Here is a 26,215-nt window from a genome sequence, read left to right as displayed (position 1 = left end):
GGCATGGGCAGAAGCAACATAGCCGAAGATGTCAAATAGAGAGATGGTAATTCTTAGCTACTGTTCTGCATTGCTGGAGAAATCCGAGTCTAATATAGTAGAGCCAACTTTTTTTTTTTTTTTTAAAGGCAAGTAATTAACATGGACTTGAAAATGGAACATTTTAATCATTTGGATACTGGCCAAGAATAAAGTTTGAGAAAAATGACAGGAAACAAACAGGAAGAATGAGCCTGACACAAACCACCTGAAGGTATTTTGGACTTAATAATGACAAAACTCAAGCCAAAGTTCTCAAGGTACAGTAAAACCCAAATGTGCATCCTATTCAAATGCTAAAACCAGCCATAAATATAAGCAGTGACTTGGAAGGAAACGTGAACAGAGTGGAAAAATTATGAATGCGGCAATATTTCTTAGTTGGTAAAGCTGAGTCAAGGTCTCTAGGCTGTTTTAGTGGTTCAGATGAGTTCAAGCTCTAGTGTAGAAAGACTTTTTACCCAAAGGACACATGAATACCTGGTTTACCTATCTAAGTGAACAATGTAACCAAGATGATGACAGGTTTAAGTATCTTTGAGAATCCTGGCATTGTGCTGAAACATACCTGAAAGGTTGAGGTCTGCAAGGATGACATTGGTCAGGAACCCATGCATGTCAAAATGGATCCTGCCATTCTTCACACTGTCCGTGATGATGGACTTCACTGAGCCAAGGGCAAGCATACATGCCTCGTGTATCTTCCACCTGAGAAAGCGATACCACAGTCTGGTAAAACAAACTACACTGTCAAAATGACAAACACCTGAGGGAGAGAGAAACCTGAAAGGGCATTCCAGCACAATCTGACCCAAAAAGTCCATTTTCTGTCCTTCCAACCTAAATCTAGAGCTGAAAACAGTGACATTTAGATAAACAGATTTCTCTAATTAAAAACAAAGTTAAAGTCCTTCCCTCCGAGCTTTTAAAATTAAAGGGTAAAATAAAAGCATTGTAACCAATTATTGAAGGTTGGGAAGAACTACTTTAAAACACATGATTCAAAGCAAGGATTTGATTGTCTCAGATCTGATGCCCAGAATATGTTCCTAAGTTAAGTATCTCCTGCTCACTCTTACCAGTGTTCGGTACCGCTGTTTTTGGTTTGCTCAGCTTCTTGTAAATGCCGAGTGGCTGCAGCAGCCAGGGCTGCCGCACTCTCATTCTGGAAATCAGTGGCCACAGCCTAGGGAGAGAAGGGAGGGGCTAATAAACCTGTTTGTGCAAATTAAACCCACTTTTTTTTTTTTTTAAGATTTTATTTATTTGCCAGAGAGAGGGAGAGAGAGAGAGCGAGCGAGTGAGTGAGCATGTGTGCAAAAGCAGGGGGGAGTGGCAGGCAGAGGGAGAAGCAGGCTCTGGGTGAGCAAGGAGCAGATGTAGGACTCGATCCCAGCACCCTGGGATCATGACCTTAGCCGTAGGCAGACACTTAACCAACTGAGCCACTCAGGTGTCCTGAATTAAACGTATTTTAATTGCAAACTGAAAACTTAACTGCAAACTCAGTGGTTCAAACTCTTTCACGTATACATTCTAAACTCTGATGAGGTATATTAAAAATACAACCCCTTGGGGCGCCTGGGTGGCTCAGTGGGTTAAAGCCTCTGCCTTCGGCTCAGGTCATGATCCCGGGGTCCTGGGATCGAGCCCCACATCGGGCTCTCTGCTCAGCAGGGAGCCTGCTTCCTCCTCTCTCTCTGCCTGCCTCTCTGCCTACTTGTGCTCTCTCTGTCAAATAAATAAATAAATAAATCTAAAAAAAAAAAATACAACCCCTCTTAGTTCAGGATCTTTAACGGAATTAGAGTAATATTTATATTTCTGCAGTGCCTAGGCATTGGAAAACTAACAAAATGTAAAGCTCCCCATGGCTAGATTGAGTAGAGTGTAAGTGAGCTGTAATAGACTCAGCTTCGGATGACAACGGTCAGATTATTTATTCTCTCGGAGTGTGACTGTAGAAAAAATAAGGCTAATCTACAAATGGGAACTTAATGTGATCTTTCCTGGGTGCCTTAGAAATACTGGAGGACAATAAGAAATGTTCACTAATAATGAGAATAAACCTCCGACCCAACACAGCAAGAGGCAGCTTCTTCACAGAACTTAAGCCTAGAGAAAATTCTATGCTCTAGTCAGGGCCAAAGAAAACCGCAGATGTTTGGATGTTCTTCTCTCAGCAATCTAATTTTTTTTCAAGTTTGCTGACATCTGGTTTGTGCTACAAATTCTGGCTTAAGAGTGGGCTAAACTGAGTGTTCCTGATTCAATTACCCTTACTCATTAGAACACTTTATCCTTTGTACAATTTTTACATCTATTATTTCCTTATAAACCAAAACCAGTAGCAATGACTTTGCAATTACTGAGTCTCAAACTTCATTTGAGATTTTATTTTGTTATCGTCAAAGAACTCTGAGATGCAGTCGCTCAGTAACACTGATCAACTTGGGTTAGATGCCTAGGAAGAAGAGGGAATAGTCAAGTGACTGATTAGGGTTTTCTGGTTAAGTATCAAGGGGACCCACTTACCAGCAAGAGGTCTTGAGCCGCAATCCTAACCGTATAGGAGAAAGTGTCATCATCCTCATCTTCTACAAACTGTTGGGGGTTGGCTGTCCATACTTTAATCTGAAAGGATGATGAGGTTAGGTCTTTGTGAGGCTACCAATCCAGTTCCTATGTTCTCTTTTTCATCCACACACAGTGGAAGATTTCAACCTTTTGTTTTTATCTTGAACGGAACTCTAGCCTCAAAGTCTTTTCTTTTTGATGTAGACAAGCAAATCCTTTATCAAGGTAAGTAGCAAAAGTTATTCCTCTCTAGTAGACACTATTTTAGAATGTGGCTGACTACTAGTTCTCTGCTACCTTTCATCAGCTGTTATTTCTGACAGATCAACTTTCTGAATATATTAGGTCTTATGGAATATTTAATGTGGAAATTACGTTGATTCTTGTACTGTTTATATAAGAGAGGAAACATTATCTTTTTTTTTTTTAATGCTCTATTCTGGTCTAATGATCCACCAACCAAGCTAATGATCTCTATGTGTCAGTATTTACAGAAAAGGAATAAGTTTTTCTAGAGACCCGAGTCTTTGGTTCGTGGTACTATGAAGGTGAAAGTATTCTCAGAGTCTAACTACCTGATATCAGAGTTAATAAAACCACAACACCCAGAAATTCTGGCAATAAAATGGTATCAAAGCTTTCCCAGAACTTCACATGAAGTTACTCTTCTAGTGTCTATTTTTAGAAATAAAAATTGTTCCCTTGACCTAGATTTCACATTCAAGTTGCACTTTCCCAAAACAAGCTGGTAACTGTCCCCCAAATATCAATTACCTGCTCCTCAGTGATCTGCATATACAGGATTATATAGTAAATCAACTCAGGCAAGGCTTTCTTAACAGTGCTTTTGAATTTGCTATTTTCTAGGAGAGCATGGACAAACTCAAAAATGCTAAAGACGAGATTTTCAAAGCCCAGGACTTCACCTACAGGAAATACACAAGAGAAGATTTCAATGACAAGAAGGCAAAAGGAAAGCACGTCTGCTAGAAACTAACTACATTATCTTTGTAAATTAATGAATATTTCAAGTACTTGCTATTATTCCCAAGGGAACAGAAGAGGGGGAGCTAAGGAGTCAAAGAAAGGAACTTTGAGAATGTTAAATATTCTTTGGTTTTTCAAGTAAAAGAATCAGAAACACTGAATATATTTTCCAGCAAGTCTATTTTTTATTTGAAAAACTAAAAATATTAAAACAGAAATGAAAGTATCATCATCTGCCAGAAAGAAGTAGGCTGGATGAGATGGCCCTTGAGGTGGGTCTTCCAACTCAGAAATTCTATTTTATGAGATTTATGCAAATGCCTTTGAGGAACAGATTAAAGATTTTCAGTGTCCCATTTTCCCATATCTAATACACTAAAAGGAAACTCAATTAGAAAACTCACTTAAGAGAGCGAAGCCTCTATGTTACTGTTTTTCTCTGTCTTTTTCCTTTCCTAGATCCCTTTCCTCCCTATGTGGCATATCTGTCAAGATCAGATAAACTACATACCATCAGAATCCACAGGATCTTCAACTTCCTCTGTGTAATTTACTTCTGTCCTCACATAAGTATGATGAAGAGTAAAGAAACAGAATTTGGAGTCTGCTTTACATGTATTCTACAAGGGAATGCATAACATTCCAACCCTAAGAGTAGATACTTTAAAAAACTCATTTAAAAAAAATGGAACCACATGAATGCAAGACCTAATGCTAGATTCCCGATTACGGGTGGTAGCAGGTCCCTGAAGCTTTCTGAAAAGGATATAAAGCTGCACTCTCAGTTAGGGTGTTCCAAACAATAGGCAGAATCTGCTGCATGGAGGACACCATGTGCTTTGGGAAGTTTTTCACCAGGGCTGTCACTGCCTGAGAAATTACAAAGAAAAAGATCTAAGAGTTACACGTGATATAGGAGAAAAACCAAGGATTTCAGACCACCTTCTGAAAAGTCCAAGTATCTCAATGGTAGTAAATGTTTACCTTTAGGACTTCCATCTTAAACCCACTGTCGGATGTGGGGCCATCTGGTATCTGGAGGGCCTGAACAAAGGCCTCTGTGAACTGCTGCACCACAGGAAAGATCAGAACTTTGGCTGCACCCTGAAAATAGAAACCAAAGTCAATACTGGACATACCACTAATCAATGGTTTCAATACACGTATCAAACTCCGAAACACAGATCTGAGGCATCTAAATATTTCTTCCAGCTCAGATTCCAATCAGAAGAGTGCAGCCATTAAGGCACTGGAGGTGTTACCCAAGATTTCAGGTTTCCATCTCCAACACCTGCAGTTCCTCACCACGGCCTCCTTAAAAGCCATTATATGTAAGACTTTTTTTTTTTTTTTTTTAAAGATTTTATTTATTTTTTTGACAGAGACATAGTGAGAGAGGGAACACAAGTAGGGGGAGTGGGTGAGGGAGAAGCAGGCTTCCCGCTGAGCAGGGAGCCTGATGCAGGGCTTGATCCCAGGACCTTGAGATCATGATCTGAGCCAAAGGCAGATGCTTAACGAGTGAGCCACCCAGGCACCCCAAGACTAACTTTTCAAAACTGCTTCTGAATGACAAGGTTGGCGTTTTTCAGCTAGCTCTGTCTCACGTGAGAGGGCTGTAAGGGAGTAGTGAAGTTCTGAGAGATGGCTCATATGAAAAGATGCAGGATGTGGTTAAGAAATAAGGCTCACACAAAAGGAAACTAAACTATATACAGATGAAAAATGTAATCAAAATGCTAAATGCATCCACAACTCTGATTAAATCAGGGTGCACTGTGGTTCTACTGAAATGAAGTTAGTCACTGCTATGCCTCTGATGGAAGGCATAGAGATTTTTAAGCATGAAGTCTGTTACTGACCCAAAGGCCTCCTTACCTTTTCCAGTTCCTCCATGTTACAGATCATGTGGGCACAAGTGGTAAAAATCTCCACAGCTCGGGAACGGGTTCGAATACCATACACCTGTGAAAAGTTACAGCATAGCCATGAGATAGATGTGTCTGTGTCTGCATATCTGTGACTAGAAGAAAAACTATGACTTCTCAGTGCTGACATGGGACTGGATTCCCTAGAGAAGGGTAACATCATCTACTCACACCCAGGACAGACTTCTTCTCTAATCCAGGGAATAAAAGCCAGCAGAATGTTAGAACCCAGTGGGATCAGCCTTATATGTAGGCTTCTGTGGGCTATTTGATTAAAAATATTAGAATGGGTGCTACTTGAAATCTCAACACAGTCAATGTATTTCTTTCAAAAGACAGACTCTTGGCTAGTGGCAGAGAGAGTAGAGGTTAAAACATTACCCATTAGGTACTCAGAGTTTACTTATACTGCATATAGGGCAGGAAATATGTGAGGAAACAATGCAGATGCTATTTCATTCTCTCATCAAAGGCTGGCCCTCACAATTTAAGTGAAAGATCTAAGGTTAATCCAGATTCAGACCTCTGTCAGTTCTGGTCTTCAGGTTCAGGGAGAGGCAGCAAACACAACAGTTTCCCACATGAGATGTGGAGGCTGACCAGAACCTGAGCAGCTCTTATTCGCTGTGATCTTGGAGCTGAGATTTCATACCTCGGCCATCGTGAAGATCTTATACATCTCTGGAAGAATGACTGGAGCAACAAGTGGCATCTGTGTGTCTGTTACTTCTCGAGTGAATTCTACAAAGGAAAAAAAAGTACTGTAAAAAAGCAAACAAAAAGTGCTTTATGAAGATATAAGTGGGAAAATTTTTGAACTGCTTCTAAGTGGCAGTTCCCAAGCAGAGAGCATACAGGTAAAGACATTGGTCTGGTAGTCTTATCCTGGAGAAGGAAAAGGTGCAAGTAACTATTATTTGTTAGAAGGGGAAGAGAAGAGCCCAAAGAAAAATACATAAGAGTGAGGAAAAAAACTTTACATAAATATTGAAAGAAAGAAACAAACACACTGCAAGAAAATCTCTAAGAGCTGTGTCAAAGTCCTTGCAAGGTCACCTTAGGGAAATCCTGTATTAATCCAATTCATGCCCGATCGTCAACATCCAGGTGCACCTTGAGGTGTCTTACCTTTGGTTCCATTTTCAATACTCTCCCTTGGTGAGTTGTTCTGATGCACATAATAAAATATATGCAGGCTTACTAGGCTCTAAGTCCACTCTGTTTATGTTACTCTTCTCAGTGAATGACATTTATTGACCTAGAAATCAGAGGCTACTGCTCACTGGAACAGAAGAGATTACCATATGAATGTGGCAAAAAGGAACCTATTAATGAAAGAGACTTGAAGAAGGTGAAGGAAACAGGGGTCGTGTCTTTCTTTTCACTTTCCACACAAGCACTAAGACAGCATGAAGGACCCTGGGGTTCATGTTACTAATCTGTGGAATACAAGCCCTTGAGTTCGTGTCTGTTCACTTTATCTACTGCTTTTCCTGGCAATCCCACATGATCACTACAGAAACGGAGCTCATCACCTGGGACATTTTTCAGGAGGATCTACAAGAAATCCATGTCAGCACTTTCAAGATTAATATACCCCACAAATTTGGGGCAGTATCAATCACCAGAAGTCAAATGAAGATCATATATTCAAGACTGAGTCTTCTTTACTAGCTTGGGTTCCTCCTGAAGAATAAATTCTGAACTCTGAATAAAATGAGTGTTTCTTGGGGCGCCTGGGGGGCTCAGTGGGTTGAGCCTCTGCCTTCAGCTCGGGTCATGATCTCAGGGTCTTGGGATCAAGTCCCGCACCCGGCTCTCTGCTAGGCAGGGAGCCTGCTTCCTCCTCCTCTCTCTCTCTCTGCCTACTTGTGATCTCTCTCTGTCAAATAAATAAAACCTTAAAAAAAAAAAAAAAGTGTTTCTTATTTCATTCAGAAAGCCAAAGAAATTAGTCCAAACAAATGTGATGAAGAGCATATTAATGAAAACAAGTTTTATAAAAAATAGTTTAGCTTAATTCTACTAATGAAGTGCTTAACCACATTTTTTTGCTCTCCTATATTCATTCCTAGTAGTCCCGATTTATTAACACTTTATAAGCTCAAGTCCAAGATAAGTTTCCTGAGGTCACTCAGCAAGTCAGAAAAGGCGTGGGGCACTGGAAATATCTCAATCTCCAAACTTCTTGAAACTAAAAAAAGCTATACCTGTGGTCAAATATTTCAGTCCTCAGCTACTACGTTTGCATTTCCTTCACACCATTGGTGTTAGTTCTCACTTACAAACAGATAAGCTTAACGGAAGGCTTACTAAAGGCTTAAAAAAGTATATAGTATCTTAAAAAAAACCCCAAAGACAATCAGTCCCATTCTCCTACTGGGCTCCCATCCATACACCATGTCCTGCCATCTTCAAGCACTCCTGAGTTGCTGTTGTGAGAGCACCGTCTATCCTCATCTGAAAGCATGGGAAGCAGCTATCTGGGAATGGAGGCTGGCAGCTATCCACCCTGTGTCTGCTGACTCCAGTATAAAACAGTACCCACTTCCCCCAGAGTTCTCTCCCTGTGGCTGACAGAAAAGTGATCTCACTTAACAGTGATTTTCTTAGTCAAGCACAATGATGGTTCTACAATATTCCAAGTATGATGAATGTAAACTGCTTTCTCCTTCAGGTTTTTAAAAAAGCCAAACTTTGTGCTGGAAGACTCGAGGGGAACATGCTTCTTTTCCTTGGTAGAAAATGTATCTGTTAACTGATCTTCTGGCACCATCAAGTTGTAAATAAAGAATCTTGGATGGCTGATTCCACAGAGAGGGGTATATGAAATTACCTGAATAATGAGTCATGCAAGGGAAGTAATAAGCAGGAAAGTGAAAATCTGAACAAGGAACATTTGCTCTTTTTTAAGTCTGCTCTATATCCCAAGCACCCATCAAAGATAATAGGAATAAAGCAGATAGTTCAAAAAGGCAGCCAGGACATGGGAAGAGGGAGGTTGAAAACAAAAGGAGATGGGGAGTTTGCTTTTGGACAGAGAACTGATGCTATCTACCATCAATAGAACATAGATAAGTAAAAGTGGGACGAGATGCCAAGTTCAATAAACAGAGTAAAAAAAAAAAAAAGAAAAGAAAGAAATGGCATTCGTAACTAGGTAGGAATACATTTCAGGTAAGCTAGCAGGGCACAGAGAAAGAGATAAGACATAGACATTTCACAAATCTGTATGAACTGAGGGGAAATACAATTTCTAAAAGATCAACAGAAGATGGCTAATATCCAGGTAAAGATTCCTTGAAGGCAAAACAGTAGTGACTTCACCTAGAGGACTAGGAAATTCAAGTTCTGAGTTCTCTATTCTGTGAGGGATTAATAGATTACTCAAGCTTAGACGAGACATCCACCAAATCTCCTTAGACTAAAAGCATTTTTCCGTAAATATTTTTGTCACCTTCTTAGAACAGAAAGAAAAGATACCAAATGCTACGTTCTCTAAGCTGACCAAATTAAGGTAAGAATTACATAGCTACACTGTTCTTATCTTCTTTTATTCCTATAAAAATTGTATTTCACTGTTCTGAAATTTGCCTTGGTTGAACTAAGAAGAAAATTAATAATGATAATTATCATAATGGCTAAAATTTCAATAGTGTTTACCTGAAGGGGTCTTTTGGTAGGTTTAAATAAGCTAAATCTATATAAATTGTTTAGCATAATAACTAACATGAGGTAAACACTATCATTATCTTCATTTTATATACAAGGAGACTCAAGCTCAAAAGATTAAGTAACTTGGCTTAATGTAAAATCTGAATATGAATTGAAATCTGAGTCCTTAACTACTATGCAATTACTCTATCCTTAAGTGGTTGAGGTTTCATAGTAGTAGAAATACTATACCAGCTTAATTCCCTGGAAAGAGTCAATGGAGCGAGTCAATGGAGTGAGAGGATAGATGTGGAGATAAAAACTGGGGAGGAGGAGCCACTCCATCATATAGCCTCTCGTAAGTGTTCTTGGGATTCAAGTACCAACACCAGGGAAAAACTTCTGATACCTGTCAGCACTCGCATGGCTCCATGGACTGCATTTAAATCTCCGCTCACCAACATCTCCATGAGCAGGTTGAAGAGCTGGGGCCAGGCTTCAGGCCAGTCCCAGTGGGCAATGGCAGACACTGCATAGGCCACACTGGAGCGCACCTTACTTATTGATTCTCTCAACCCGTTGGGCAACAGCTCCCGGATAACAATTTTTGCCTGCAGAGAAGAAACGCCACCAGCCATTAGACCAGGTTATAAGTGACTGGAAGAGTCCTATCCAATTTACGCGCTGGAAAAGCAATGCGTATTAAGATACTGTGTAACTCAAAAAAAAAACAAAAAAACAAAAAAACAAACAACAACAACAACAACAACAAAAAACCTCAATCAACTCCAATACACAAACTTGACAAATCATTCATTCAGAGAGTTCATCCGTGATCCCTAAACTTATCTGTCCATTACAGCAGCCACCTGTGGTCCTTTAAATTTAGATTATTAGAATGAGATCGAATAAAAAATTCAGTTTTTCAGTTTCATCAGCCATATTTTAGGTGCTCAACACCCATATGTAGCCTGTAGCCACTACACCAGAAAGCACAGATACAGAATATTTCCACAGCTGCAGAAAGTTCCAATGGACAGTGCTGCCCTATATAAACCTTCTATTTCAAAATTTCTCAGGGGCCCAGGATGGTTGCATAGTGCTATACTAAGTAGAAACATTATTTCATTTAATCCTCAAACAACTCTTTGGAGTTGAAATTTTAATTCTAATTTTAGATATTTAGGGAATTGAAGCTTAGAAGTTAAAATACTTTTCTAATATTTTCATAGCTAGTGAAAGGCAGTAAAAGGAATGTGAACACAGGTCAGCCCGATACTGGCGCTCTCTTACTTCCAGCATGTTGCCCATGATGTCAGCTATCAATCCATCTTTCATGCCTAGTGTTCTGATTGCCCCATGCCGTGTAACAATGGTGACAGCTCAATCTCTTAAGGTGGGCCCTCAAATCTCTGTAAGAAGACTAATCAAATAATTCTCCTTACCCTTTCTGTAGTTTCAGGAGGCCTAAACTTCTCTGACTGGGCACACCAGTGAGTCTCCACATATTGTTTCAAAATGACTGATGCCAGCTGCGAAGAGAATAAGCCAAATAGTACAGCAAGAAAAAGACAGTTTTCATATATAACAATCATGTACATACACATGGCCTAATGTGTGAATGTATTAGTACTTAATGTATTTGTACTAAATCTAGTACAAAATCCTAGGTTATTTGTAAACTGGTGTTCTTTCTTTTTCCAATAAGAAAGTTTCATTACCACGTAAAGAGAGAAATTACTTATAAATTGGGCCAATCAGTCTGGACTTACCTGACGGATTGCCAGTGCTCCTTGGGGATCTACAGTCAGCTCTGCCAGGTGAACACCAAATTCTGAAAGAGAAAATTTTATTGTGAGTAAAAGCACCCAGGAAAGCCACAGGAATATATTGAGCTTTAACCCTGATGCCAAAAAGAAAAATTTCAGAAAGGAGATTGATTTATTGCTTTTAAAAGTGCTGAAAACTGCTATGATTGGTTGTTTTAAGAGAAACAGGTTGGCCTGCAGGACATGGCTGCTCACGGTGAACAGTTCAGAGCTCTCATTTTCTCCCGTCACTGCATAGCATCTTCCAGACATCTTCTCCTCCAAGATGGCAACACCTTCCTCTTAGACCAATGACTGAAGTAGCTAACTGAAAACCAGTACTATCTGGCCCCAAAGAAATTAAAAGGTGAGATTTCAGGAGTTGCTCTGATATTCACTACCAGATAAGAGATGATTAAGTCTAAGAAAACCTGGCTTTAACAGGTTTAGTCCTAAAAATAAAACTGTTAGAAGCAAACAGCTTCCAATAAGCAATGTGAACAGTAAACGTGAATGCATATTGAGAGACTTACAAATAACTCTTACTCCCACATTAAAATTTAGATCCTTCGGGGCAATCCATGTAAAAATCTCAATGATGTTTCTTTGCAGCAACAGAAACTTCTCCCAAAATTCATGTGGAATCTCAAGGGACTGCAAATAGCCAAGATAATCTTTTTTTTTCTCTTTAAGATTTTATTTACGTATTTGACAGAGAGACAGAGCAAGCACAAGCATTATTCACAACAGCCAAAAGATGGAAGCAATCCAAGTGTCCACCCACAGATAAGCAGATAAAATGTGGTATTACACATACAACTGAGTATCATTCAGCCTTCAAAAGGAAGGACATTTTGCAATATGCTACAACTGCTAAAACAGGTGAACCTTGAGGACATAATGCTAAACAAAATATATTAGTCACAAAAGGACAAATACTGTATGATTCTATTGATAGTAGGTACTTAGAATAGTCCAAGTCATAAATACAGAAAGTGTAACAGAGGTTGCAAGGGGTGGGGGAGGGGAAAACCGGAGTTATTATTTAATGGGTTTAGAGTTTCACTTCTACGAGATGAACAGAATTATGGGAATGGATGGTGGTGACAGCTGTACAACAATGTGAATGTATTAAATGTCACTGAACTGTGTGCACTTAAATATGATTAAAATGGTAAATTTTATGTTAAGTGTATTTTACTACAAAATAAAAAAAAATTAGATCTAATTTACACTTGCAAAGGCATCTATTGTCAAATGAGGAAGAAGAATGTAAGACCAGAAGTGCATCATAATAGTCACACTTCAAATTGTAGGGCTATGCTATCCAACACAGTAGCTATCATCTCCAAGTGGCTACATGCTACCTGAAATGTGGCTAAAGAGGGCTGACATGTGCTATAAATGTAAAATACACACCAACCTGCAAACTTAGTATGAAAACAAAATAATGTAACACTGATTACATATTGAAATACTTTACATACATTAGGTTAAATGAATACAGTTTTTAAAATTATTTTTACCTACTTTTTACCTTTTCAATACAGCTCTTAGAAAATTTAAAATCTCACATGTGACTCACATTATATTTCTATTGGACAGCACTGTTTGAGAGAACGAATGGTAGGTTTTCAGATGTGTTTGGGTGTGGTAGGTGAATAGGTTACAACAGGTGCATCATTCCCTTTCGGAAGGAGCTATAGATCAGTGAGGTTAAGGGCATGGGTTCTGGAATTAGGCAATTTTAGACTCAAATCCTGAAATGATTATGTCCGAATTTAGGCAAGTTATATTTTCTAAGCCCCCATTTCCTCATCTACAAGATAACGACAACAGTATCAAGTTACCAAGCAATCCTGTGAGAACAATACATGGCACACAGTAAAAACTTTAAAAATCAGTTATTGTGGCAATCCCTATCAAAACTCCAATGGCAGGGGCGCCTGGGTGGCTCAGTGGGTTAAAGCCTCTGCCTTTGGCTCAGGTCATGATCTCAGGGTCCTGGGACTGAGCCCTGTATTGGGATCTCTGCTCGGCGGGGAGCCTGCTTCCTCCTTTCTCTCTGCCTACCTGCCACTCTGCTTACTTGTGATCTCTGTCTGTCAAATAAATAAATAAAATCTTGAAAAAAACCCCAAACAAACAAAACTCCAATGGCATTCACAGAAATAGAACAAACAATCCTTAAATTTCTAACTATGAGAAATCCCAAAGAGCCAAAGCAATACTGAGCAAGAACAATGCAGGAGGCATCCCTGATTTCAAATTAACTCACAAAGCTATAGTAATCAAAACTATATGTAACTGGCATAAAGGTAATAGATTAATGGAACAGAAGAGAGCCCCGAAATAAACCTATGGTCAATTAATGAAAAAGGAGTCAAGAATATACAATGGGGAGGGACGCCTGAGTGGCTCAGTTGGTTAAGCAGCTGCCTTCGGCTCAGGTCATGATCCCAGCGTCCTGGGATCGAGTCCCACATCGGGCTCCTTGCTCGGCGGGGAGCCTGCTTCTCCCTCTGCCTCTGCCTGCCTCTCTGTCTGCCTGTGCTTGCTCACTCTCTCTCCCTCTGTCTCTGACAAATAAATAAATAAAATCTTAAAAAAAAAAAGAATATACAATGGGGAAAAGGACACTTTCTTCAATAAATAGTGTTCAGAAAACTAGACAGCCACTTGTGAAAGAACGAGACTGGATCCCATATACATATACAAAGACTAATTCAAAATAGCTTAAAATACTTGAATGTAAGACCTGAAACCAGACACACCTGGGTGGCTCAGTCAGTTAAGCCGATGCCTTCCGCTCAGGTCATGACCCCAAGGTTCTGGGATTGAGTCCTGCATCATGCTCCTTGTTGGCAGGCAGCCTGCTTCTCTCTCTAGCCTCTGCCTGCTTGTGTGCACGCTCGCTCGCTCTCTCTCTCTCTCTCTCTCTGACAAATAAATAAATAAATAAAATCTAAAAAAAACCAAAAAACAAAAAACAAAGCCAACCCCCCCCCCCAAAAAACCCAAAAACCTGAAACCATAAAACTTCTAGAAGAAAACATAGGTGGTAAGTCCCCTGACATCAGTCTTAGCAATGGTTTTCTGGATTTGGCACCAAAAGCAAAGGCAACAAAAGCAAAAACAAGTATGTGACTATAGGCATACCTTGTTTTATTGCCCCTTGCTTTACTATACTTTGTAGCTACTGAGCTTTTTTTTTTACCAAGTGAAGGTCTGGGGCCACCCTATGTTGAGCAAGTTTACCAATGCCATTTTTCAACAGCATTTGTTCACTTTGTATCTCTGTGTCACCTTTTGGTAATTCTCACAATATTTTAAACTTTTTCGTAATTATTACATTTGTTATAGTGATCTGTGATCAGTGATCTTTGATGTTACTGTTGTAACTGTTTCGCAGCAACATGAGCTGTGTCCATATAAGACAGTGAACTTAATATGCAATGTTATGACTGCTCTACTAACTGGCTGTTTCCCCTTCTTTCTCCCTTTCTTTGGGCATCCCTAGTCCTGAGACACAATAATACTGAAATTAGGCTAATTAATAACCATACAATAACTTCTAAGTGTTCAAGTGAAAGGAAGAGGTAGGTACATGTCTCACACTTCAGAGAGGTGGTGAGGAAGCCACGTCCAAAACCAGAGAGGCTAAAAGCTAGGCCTCCTGCGCCAGTTAGCCAAGTTGTGAATACAAAGATTAAGTTCTAGAATGAAATTAAAAGTGCTACTCTAGGGAACACACAAATGGTAAGAAAGCAAAACAGTCTTACTACAGATAGGGAGAAAGTTTTAGTCGTCCAGACAGATCAAACGAGCCATAATATTCCCTAAAGCCAAAGCCTGATCCAAAGCAAGGCCCTGACTCTTCAATTTTATGACGGCTGAGAGAAATGAAGAAGCTGCAGAAGAAAAGCTTGAAGCAGCAGAGGCTGGGTCATGAGGTTTAAGGGAAGAAGCCGCCTCCATGATATAAAAGTGCGGGCCAAAGCAGCAAGTGCTGATGGAGAAGCCGCAGCAAGTGATCCAGAAGGTCTAGCTAAGATCATTCATGGAGGCGGCTACACTCAACAACAGATTGTCAATGTAGATGCAACAGCCTCGTATGGGAAGATGGCATCTAGAACCCTCACATCTGGAGAGAAGTCAGTGCCTGGCTTCAAAGCTCCACAGGACAGGCTGGCTTGCTTGTTAGGGGCTCATGTAGCTGGTGACTTTAAACTGAAACCAGTAATCATTTACTATTCTGAAAATCCTATAGCCCTTAAGAATCACGCTAAATCTACTTTGCTCGTGCTCTATAAATGGAACAACAAAACCTGGAAGACAGCACATCTGTTTATAACTTGGTTTACTGAATATTTTAAGCACACAGTTCAGACCTATTGCTCAGAAAAAAAGATTTCTTTCAAAATGCGACTGCTCACTGACAATGCACCCGGTCACCTAAGAGCTCTGGTGGAGATGCCCAATAAAATTAATGTTTCATGCCTGGTAACACAACATCCAGTCTGTAGCACAAGAATCGGAGAGTAATTTTGACTTTCAAATCTTATTTCTTTAAGATTTTGTACATTCCACATTTTGTAGGGGCACCTGGGTGGCTCAGTCAATTAAGTGTCTGTATTTGGCTCCGGCAATGCCCCATGTTGGTCTCCCTGCTCAGCAGAGTCTGCTTCTCCTTCTGCCCCTCCCCCTACTCATGCTCTCTCTCTCTCGCGCTAATAAATAAAAAAAAAATCTATTAAAAAAAAAAAAAAGAAACACATTTTGTAAAGCTGTAGCTGCCATACATAGTGATTCCTGTGATGAATCTGGGCAAACCGCAAAGCTTTTGGAAAGGATTCATCATTCTAGATGCCATTAAGAACATGCATGATTCATGGGAAGAGATCAAAATATCAACATTAACAGGGGTTTAGGAGAAGTTGATTCCAACTCTCATGGATGACTCTGAAGGGCTTAAGACTTCATAGGAGGAAGTAACTGCAGATGTGGTGAAAACAGTGAGAACTAGAATTTGAAGTGGAGCTTAATGATGTGACTGAATTGCTACAATCTCATGATAAATTTTATTGGATGAGGGGTTACTTCTTATGGATGAACAAAGAATGTGGATTCTTTTTTTTTAAAGATTTTATTTATTTATTCGACAGAGAGAGACAGTGAGAGAGGGAACACAAGCAGGGCGAGTGGGAGAGGGAGAAGCGGGCTTCCTGCTGAGCAGGGAGCCCGATGCAGGGCTTGGATCCCAGGACCCTACGATCATGACCTGAGCTGAAGGTAGACAGTTAATGACTGAGCCACCCAGGCACCCCCGAAATTGGATTCTTGAGATGGAAACTACTGGTAAAGATGCTGTGAAGATCTCTGAAATGACAACGAAGGATTTAGAATAATATACAGAGTTAATAAAGCATGGGCAGGGTTTGAGAGGATTGGCTCCAATTTTGAAAGAAGTTCTACTGTGGGTAAAATACTATCAGACAGCATCGCATGGTACAGTGCAATTATCTGGGAAAGGAAGAATCAACTGATTTGACACACTTTATTGTAGTCTTATTTTAAGAAATTGCCATAGCTGCCCCAACCCTCAGCAACCACTGCCCTGATCAGTCAGCAGCCATCAACATCAAGGCAAGACCCTCTACCAGCAAAAAGATTATGACTTGCTAAAAGCTCAGATGATGATCAGCACTTTTTAGCAATAAAGTATTTTTAATTAAGATATGTACACTGTTTTTCAGACATAGTACTACTGCACACTTTAACAGAATACAGTATAAACATAACTTTTATATGCACTGGGAATCCAAAAAATTCATCTGACTTGCTTCACTGCAATACCCGCTTTATTGCTGTTGTCTGGAACCGCACCCACGTGTTTCCAGAGTATGCCTGTACGTCTAAAAAGCTGATGCACAGCAAAGGGAAGCAACAAAATGAAAAGGCAACCTACTGAATAGGAGAAAATATTTGTAAATCCTGTGTCTGATAGGGGTTAATATCCAGTATATAAAGAACACGGACAGCCCAACAACAAGAGAACAATCCAATTAAAAACTGAGTGGGGCATCTGAACAGGTATTTTTCCGAAGAAGACATACAGATGACCCACAGGTACATGAAAAGATGCTCAACATCACTGATTACCAGGGAAATGCAAATCAAAACCACAATGAAGTATCATCTCACATCTGCTAGGATACTATTACATTGTCAAAAAAAACAAGAAATAACAAGTGTTGGCGAGGACGTGGAGAGAAAGGAACCCCTGGTACACTGTTGGTGGGAATGTAAACTGGTACAGTGACTATGGAAGACAGTATGGAGGTTGGCCCCAAAATTAGAAATAGAACTACATGATCCAGCATTTTCACTTCTGGGTGAAACAAAAACACTAACTTGAAAAGATATACGCACCCCCAAGTCCACTGTAGCATGATTTACAACAGCCAAAATAATGGAAACCAACCAAATGTTCACTGACTAAAGAATGGATAAAGAAAATGGTGTGTGTGTGTCTGTGGTTGCCAGAGATGATGTGGGGGAGGGTGTGGGTGGAGAGTAGAGGGCCAAAATGGATGGAATCAAAAGGAACAAACTTATACAATTATAAGTTATACAATAAGTCAGTCACAGGGAAGTAATATACAACATATCAGCTATAGTTGTGTATTATATACCTGTATATAATACACAACTATATATATATAGTTGTATATTATATATACTGTATTATATATTTGAAAGTTGCTAAGAAAATAGATCTTAAAAGTTCTTTCCATAAGAAAAATAAAAATTCTATAACTGGGACACCTGGGTGGCTCAGCTGGTTGAGCAAATAAATAAAATCTTTTAAAAATTCTTTGACTAAAATAAAATCATATATTGCGCTATATTTTTATTGCCCACCATGAGTACATTGTAAAAACTCAGTTATTGTGCTGTAATTATTTTTATTGCTCATAATGAGTACATTGTTTGGCTTTCCTATCTCTGTAACTAAAGTTATCTTCTTTTTTAATTTATAATTTTTTTAAAGTTTTATTTATTTATTTGTCAGAGCGAGAGAGAGTGCGCACAAGAGTTAGAAGCTTAATGAACCAAGCTACCCAGGCACCCCATTATCTATGTATTCTTTTTAAATGTTTTATTGTGAAATAATTCCTAGACTTAAAGAAAAGGTGACAAATAGTACATAGTATATGGAGTTCATGGATATTCTTTATCCACATTCCTCTGATATTAACAACTTATACAACTGTAGTTCAATGATCAAAACCAAGAAACACGGCTATAATACTGTAACTACAGACCTGATTAGAATTTCACCAGTTTTTTTGCCCTTACTGTCCCTTTTCTGTTTCAGGATCCAATCCAAGATCCCACAATGTACTTGGTTATCATGTATCAGTTTCCTCCAATGCATGACATTCTCTCATTCTCTCCTTGTCTTTTATGACCACAACACTTCTGATGAGAAATGATCAGTTACTTTGTAGAATGTGTCTCAATGTGTATTTGACCCTACTTTCCTCAAGACCACATTGAGGTTATTCATTTTCGGAAAAAATATCTGAGAAGTGACCCTGTGTCAGCAGTATATCCTATCAGGAATACATAGTGTTGAAAAATTACTGGAAATGTTAACCATGATCACTTAGTAATGTAGGGCTTAACTTAATGTTTTTCCCTTTACGGTTGATAAGAATCTTGGGAAAGGTACTTTGAAATTATGCTAATATCCAATTTCTTTTTAAACTTTGACACTGATTTTACTACCCACCTGTAGATCCTGTCTGCAATATTATCAATGGCATTTTTATATTTTATTCTCTTCACTCTTATATGCTGCAATTCTTTTCTAATGAAGAATTGTCTCTTCTTTCTTTATCCAATTATTTCTTTATACCAGTGTAGACTCATGTTATTTTATTCTATAGTTTTTTTTCTTAAGATTTTCACTTATTTATTTGAGAGACAGTGAGAGAGAGAGAGAGAGAGAGAGAGCGCAAGCATGAGATGGGGAGGATCAGAGGGAGAAGCAGACTCGCTGCTGAGCGGGGAGTTTGATTCAGGACTCAACCCAGGGACTCCAGGATCATGACCTGAGGGGAAGGCAGTCGCTTAACCAACTGAGCTACCCAGGTTCCCTATTCTATAGTTTTAATCCAGTATTATCATTATTTATTTTGTTTCCCAAATTGTTCTACTTTGGCCATTGGCACTCCTTTCATTTGGCTCCTATATATGTCTATACACTTCCATCCTTTTAACAGCATTGCCTTTTTTTTCTGATATCACAAGATATTCCAGGCTTATATTGTATTTTCCCTGTCTAAGCCCTGGAATCAACTTTTTCTCCAAGGATCCGTGGGGCTTATTTTATTGGAAAATGCTATTTCAAAACCAGATCTGGATGCTAGGTATGCTCATTGCTACTGAGGTATTCACTGCTCCTCAGCCCTCTCAGAGAATGGCACGAGAAAATACAGGTATATGCGTGAACGTATGCCTATCCATCCCTCCATCCATATACTGACACCTGAGATGCCAATCCAATGCCTCAAAGTTCATAAATTTTCTTCTTTTCCTGGTATAACTTTCTCCCTACCATTGATAAATCTGGGTCTCTCTCTTTTTTTTTTTTTAAGTTTTTTTTTTATTTGCTGTCTTTCCTGTTACCTCCCCTAAAAGAGTGCACGATTCAGAAAGATGGTTGGATCCAGTCAGTTCACAACAGCGGCAGACTCACAGAAATACAGGTATCATTTTTGCATAAATATGCATCTGTGACATGCTAGGCCCCAACAGATAACCATACCAAACATGCTCCACGGACTCCAGATAATTAAGTTAGTTCACACTGTCTAGGCCCAGGGATTTCTGGGGGCTGCCATCCATACCTTGGGCCTCTCAGGGAACCAGGGCTCCTCTGCCAGCCTGCCCAGAGGAGGAAAAATCCAGCCCTCTCCTCAGAGAGAAGAGTGAGCATCAGCAGCTCTTCCTGGCAGTGCCCTGAAGCAGCAACAGTGCAAAGGGTGAGGAAGAAGACTTCACTGAACATCCCCCCACCCCGCGTGACGTCCCTGTACCAGTCTCAGCACACAGAAAGGTTTTTGCTTGTTGCTTCTTAACCACAAATGATGGCATAAAGGTCTTCCAGAGGGGCTGGTATACTGGTCTTTTAGGGATACCCTTTGACTCAATCCTTGGGGCAGGGCCATCAGGAGGGGCAAGGGACTCAAGGTATCTCAGGCTCCTCAAATGGATCCAGTGAGCAGGACCTTGCCCTTGTTCCAGTAGGAGAAATTCTGCTTGTGTCCCTGGAAGGATGGAAAGATGTAAGCCAGCTCTGCAGGGTCCTCTAATAGCCTGGGAGGGTTGGCACTAGGCACCCCTATCTTCAGGGTTAGGAAGCTGTCTCCAGTGTGTGGCTGAGCAGTTGGTGCACCTCACTGCCTAGGGCACAAGAAGGTGGAGATGAAGGGCAGGGCTGTCTCCTTCCTCCCTCCGCTTCACAATCCCCTGGGGGCCTCTGGGTCTGCAGCTGTACGCAGAGTTACTAGAGCCTTGCTATCTGCTCTAGCACTAGGCACAGTGTTCTAGGTATTGGAGACTCTGCCCTAGGAGACAGGCCTAGTTTAGGCCCCAGGTACCACACCACCCCTGCTTCTTCCATGGCTGTCTCTAAGTCAATTTCTGCTTCAGTGGCTTCATGTTCTCTTGCTCCAAAAAGGAGAACTTTACATTCAGGCTCACTTGGTGGCTTCAGGGAGCGGTAGTGTTGTGACATGCTGGCAGGGGAAGTGGGGAGCTGGTGGGACTGTTCTAGCACCTTCTCCAGCTTAAGTTGGTCAGGAGCCTGCCTAGGTGGGTAGGGGGTTCCATGGCAGGAAGGGTCAGGTTGGCTGTCCCCAACCACCACATCTACTCTGAGTCCTGGGAGGCCTGTTCGAGAAGTGGTTCTTGCCTCCTGAGACCTCTCAGCTCGCCACCTCCCCCATTCCAGGAATCCAGTGAGCAACACTGAGCAGCATCCAGGATCTGTCTTAGGTGCTGCTGACTCCAGGTACTACACAGCTGCATGTCAGGTCCTTGTCAATCCCATCTGCCATCCCTTAACACCTTGATTTTCAGGCCAAGCCCTTCCCTGCTAGCCATAGGTTGTCTAGGCTGCTCCCTCCTAACCCCATCCTCCTAGACAGCATCCCCACACCATTCTTCTTTCCCAGATAAAGACAGGGAAACACAGCCCTTAGGTTGTTTTTTTTTTTTCAGAGCCTACAATTTTATAAGAGTTCTTTATATACTAAGAATATTATCCTTTTGTCTGTGTATATGTTGTGAAACATTTCTCCCAGTTTTTCAGCTGTCTTTTGACTTCTATATGGTGCTTTTTGTCATGCAAATGAAAATATTTTATGTAGTCAAATTTTTATCAATCTTTTATGATAGCCTCTGAATTTTGTGTCATAGTCAGAAAGCCTTTCCTTATGCCAAGGTTAAAGAAAAATTCATCCATATCTTCTTCTAGAACTTATCCGGCTTCATTTCAATCTAAGTATTTAGATTCCTATTCCATTTGGAGTTTAAGTTTTGTGTGGTATGAAATACTAATATAATTCTAAATAGCTACCCAGTTGTCCCAGTACCCTTTATTAAAAAGTCCATCTTGGGGCGCCTGGGTGGCTCAGTGGGTTAAAGCCTTTGCCTTCGGCTCAGGTCATGATCCCAGGGTCCTGGGATTGAGCCCCGCATCGGGCTCCCTGCTGAGCAGGGAGCCTGCTTCCCCCTCTCACTCTGCCTGCCTCTCTGCCTACTTGTGATCTCTGTCTGTCAAATAAATAAAATCTTAAAAAAAAAAAAAAAAGGGGGCGCCTGGGTGGCTCAGTGGGTTAATGGATAAAGAAGATGGGGTATATATAACAATGGAATACTATGCAGCCATCAAAAAACCCAAAATCTTGCCATCTGCAATGACGTGAATGAACTAGAGAGTATTATGCTAAGTGAAAGAAGTCAATCAGAGAAAGACAATTATCACATGATCTCTCTGATATGAGGAACTAGAGAGGCAGGGTGGGGAACCATGGGGGGCAGGGAGGGAAAAAAATGAAACAAGATGGGACTGGGGAGGGAGACAAACCATAAGAGACTCTTATTCCCAGGAAACAAACTGAGGAGTGCTGCGGGGTGGGAGGGGAGGGACAGGGTGGCTGGGTTATGGACACTGGGAAGGGTATCTGCTATGGTGAGTGCTATAAATTATGTAAGACTGATGATTCAGACCTGTACCCCTGGGGCAAATAACACATTATATGTTAACAATAAAAAAAAAAAAAAGTCCATCTTTACCCCAATGATTTGAGATGCTACCTTTATCTATACTAAATTTCTGTAGTTACTTGTGTCTATTTCTATTCTATTCCACAGTTTTACTTGTATATTCATGCACAAGTGCCATGCTGTTTGTTTTAATTATAGAGGCTTTATATAATATTTTAATGTCTGGTAAAACCAGTTCCTCCTCAAAGTTTTCCCTTTCAGCGTTTTTGGAGCTATTCTTTCATGTTTGTTTTTCTGTGAAATTTAGAATCAACTTATATACTCTTCTATAATGCTGAGTTGTTCTATCCAAGGATAGCATATGTCTTTCCATTTGTTCAAGCCTACTTTTTCCCCCATTTTTCTATAAATACTTTAATACATATCTCTGAAAGATAATTTTTCAATTGAGGTAAAATTCATATAAAATTAACCATTTTAAAATGAAAAATTCAGTGGCATTCAGTATCATTCACAATGCTGTACAACCACCACCTCTACCTAATTCCAAAACATTTCCATCATCCTAAAATAAAACGCATATCCACTAAGCAGTTATGTTCAACTCTATTTTTAAAAAAATATTATTTTGGGGGCACCTGGGTGGCTCAGTGGGTTAAAACCTCTGCCTTCAGCTCAGGTCATGATCCCGGGGTCCTGGGATCGAGCTCCACATCGGGCTCTCTGCTCAGCAGGGAGGCTGCTTCCCTCTCTCACTCTGCCTGCCTCTCTGCCTACTTGTGATCTCTGTCAAATAAATAAATAAAATCTTTTAAAAAATATTACTTTGTTAAAGATTTTATTTATTTATTGGAGGGAGAGAGACAGAGATAGTGAGAGAAGGCAGGAGCAGAGAGGAGAGGGAGAAGCATGCTACCAGCTGAGCAGGGAGCCCAATGCGACGATTCCAGGACTCTGGGATCATGGCCCGAGCCAAAGGCAGTCGCTTAACCAACTGAGCCACCTAGGTGCCCTCAAGTCTACTTTTTAAGTCTTTCAGGAATGTTTAAATCGTTTCCCCCAATAGGTTCTTGTACATTTCCTGTTAATTTTATCCCTAAGTATGTAATCTTCTTCGTTGTTATTGTAAATGGACTTTAAAAAAAAAACACCATTATGTCCTCTAGCCTTTTATCGTTTGTTTATATGAAGGCTATTGACTATTGGATTTTATGCTCTGCCTCTTTACCAAATCCTTAGACTCTCTTTTTTTTTAAAAGATTTTATTTATGGGGGTGGGAGAAAAAAATAATTAAAAAAAAAAAAGATTTTATTTATTTGACAGACAGAGATCACAAGTAGGCAGAGAGGCAGGCGGAGAGAGAGGGGAAGAGAAGCAGGCTCCCTGCTGAGCAGAGACCCTGATGTGGGCTTGATCCCAGGACCCTGGGATCATGACCTGAGCCAAAGGCAGAGGCTTTAACCCACTGAGCCAGTCAGGTGCCCCTAGACTTAACTCATTTTTATTATACCCTTATTTAAAGCTGCAGTTTAAAAACAAAATTTTTTTTTTTTTGGTTAAAGATTTTATTTATTTATTTGACAGAGAGAGAAACAGCTAGAGCAGGAACACAAGCAGGGGCAGTGAGAGAGGGAAAGCAGGCTTCCTGTAGAGCAGGGGAGCCCAATGTGGGGCTAGATCCCAGGGTCCCGGGATCGTGACCTGAGCCGAGGGCAGACGCCTAATGACTGAGCCACCCAGGCGCCTGATTTTTTTTTAAATTTTATTATTTATTTAGAGAGAGAAAGAGAGCATGAGCGGGGAAGGGGGGTGGCAAAGGGAGAGGGAGAGAGAAAATCCCAGCAGACTCCCTGCTGAGCAGGGAGTCCCACATGAGGCATGATTTCATAACCTGTAAGATCATGAATGAGATGAAATCAAGAGTTAGACACTTAACTGACTGACCCACCCAATCACCCCTAAACTGCAGTTTTTGATATAACCTTATGGTAATTATCTTTTCACCCAGGAAAGAAGAATTTTTGCAAGAGCACCACAAAAGAAGTCACAATCTTTCCAAAGCATTTAGTTAAGTGATTAAATCACAAGCAAACACATTAAACCTGTACAATCACCTCTAAAAATACTGAAATCCATTCTAATTCTTGGGATTAGTTTGGCTAGCCCAGACTCTGGTTAAGTCTTTTATAAATTAACAGAAAAAAACAGTAGCCATCTACAACCCAAGGATATGGGAGTTAACTTTCAGAATGGACTAAAACACTTATGAGTAAGATGTAATTCTGGAATACCTCCGGGATACCGACCAATGTTCAAGTTTAATGGAAAAAAGGTCTCTAAAATGCCTGTGTGAAATTCAATTAAAGGAGAAAGAGCACTTATAAAGGTACCCACCCCCACTTCCTTTGACTTCAGATACTTCATGTGATGATAGATGTTAACTTTATAGCCCTAAATCTGTTGAGAAGTCACTGTCTACCCAAGTTTAACTTCCTTGGATACAGTCGATCAATTCTGTGACAATTCTGCAATATCTTTCAGGATGATCCATACGTATTCATAAATTACATGGGCCATACAGTATTTTCTTTTTAAGTACTTTCAATTTTTGCAAGGACCACTGTGATATGGGTTTTAATGTTCCTGGCAAGAGTACAATTTATGATCATTATTACAGGGACAAACTAAAATGGGATCAAGATGAACAAAATTTTTAGTCATATGATGTGAAAAAGATACTGAGGTATAAAAATCAGAGTTTCTGAGAAGGTTTGAAACTTAAGGCATGGCTATAAAGCTTAAATGAATCTGAATAATTACTTCTTTTTTTTTTTTTTAAGATTTTATTTATTTATTTGACAGAGATCACAAATAGGCAGAGAGGCAGGCAGAGGGAGAGAGAGGGGGAAGCAGGCTCCCCGCTGAGCAGAAAGCCCGATTCGGGGCTCGATCCCAGGACCCTGGGATCACAACCTGAGCCGAAGACAGGGGCTTTAATCCACTGAGCCACCCAGGTGTCCCTGAATGTTGTAAGGTAACACTAAGGCTCACAGAAGGGAAAAAGAACCACCCACTTCCCATCAGTCAACACTGGCATCACTCAGAAGAACTATTAAAGCAGGAAGACCAAGCAAACTCTACACACAGGTCCTGTCACATTCGGAGGGTCCTTTCTAAGAACCTAAGAACATCAAGTCTACTCTCTTTAAAGAAAAGCTGAGTGAGAATACACTTTTTTTTTCATACCAATGCCAGAGGAGGTAGTACTCTGGTAATGATCACAATAGCTAGGAGCTCTCCACTCTAACACAAGCTTTAAACCAATCTTGTCTACGACTGATATCATCAAAGGTCACACCCCAATTTCCACTAATCACTTTGCTTCAGATACTGCTGAGATTGCAAGGGATGGTGAAAGTAAGAGGCTATCAGAAGATTAAGACCCATGTGGGACCAAGAAACCTGAGTCAACTAGGGGGTCTATACCTACAACAAGCATTATAAGATGGATTTCTCTGAAGGTTTATTTCCTTCACATAGGAAAGAAGAGGCTTGAAAGTTCAAGTAATAGGACGCTCTGCTCAAAAGCATTAATGGGAAAGAAAATCTTCAGATAATATAATCGCCATTAACTAAAGACAAATTTTAAGAAGAGGCTGGATAAACAATAGATTTTCTTTTCTACAGGCTCCCAGAGTTTCAAAACCAGTAGCCACGTGATCAGCTCTGGTTTGGAAATCGCAAAATTTCGAAGACCAAGAACTCACCTGCATTAGGTTATAAGGGATGTGACGGAAAATCTAATTATTATTTATTTAATCCAATTTATTCTGCTTAGACTACATACCCACTAGAACTACAGGGGTATCAGGCACCACAGAAGAGTTTCATACCATAAAACTCAAGTTTATTTAGAAGCT

The 26,215-nt window shown here is 40.2% G+C and overlaps 1 protein-coding gene across 2 annotated transcripts in view; it reads right to left on the bottom strand.

Moving 5' to 3' along the window:
• Positions 1-26,215, bottom strand: part of IPO9 (importin 9) — a 55,252-nt gene that overhangs the window by 23,357 nt on the left and 5,680 nt on the right. For both annotated transcript variants that reach the window (XM_032878247.1, XM_032878248.1), the window contains exons 2-13: positions 10,958-11,019; positions 10,631-10,717; positions 9,595-9,796; positions 6,184-6,272; positions 5,482-5,568; positions 4,588-4,707; positions 4,373-4,473; positions 4,115-4,173; positions 3,391-3,542; positions 2,575-2,673; positions 1,119-1,225; positions 608-747 (exon numbers count right to left, since the gene is read on the bottom strand). In XM_032878247.1, coding sequence (XP_032734138.1) covers positions 608-747; positions 1,119-1,225; positions 2,575-2,673; positions 3,391-3,542; positions 4,115-4,173; positions 4,373-4,473; positions 4,588-4,707; positions 5,482-5,568; positions 6,184-6,272; positions 9,595-9,796; positions 10,631-10,717; positions 10,958-11,019 — 1,305 coding nt within the window. The remainder of the gene's footprint in view (positions 1-607; positions 748-1,118; positions 1,226-2,574; positions 2,674-3,390; positions 3,543-4,114; positions 4,174-4,372; positions 4,474-4,587; positions 4,708-5,481; positions 5,569-6,183; positions 6,273-9,594; positions 9,797-10,630; positions 10,718-10,957; positions 11,020-26,215) is intronic.

This window comes from Lontra canadensis, unplaced genomic scaffold (genome assembly GCF_010015895.1).
Source record: "Lontra canadensis isolate GAN:19392208 unplaced genomic scaffold, GSC_riverotter_1.0 scaffold63, whole genome shotgun sequence".
Lineage (NCBI taxonomy): Eukaryota > Metazoa > Chordata > Mammalia > Carnivora > Mustelidae > Lontra > Lontra canadensis.
This window is presented reverse-complemented; position numbering and strand designations above follow the sequence as displayed.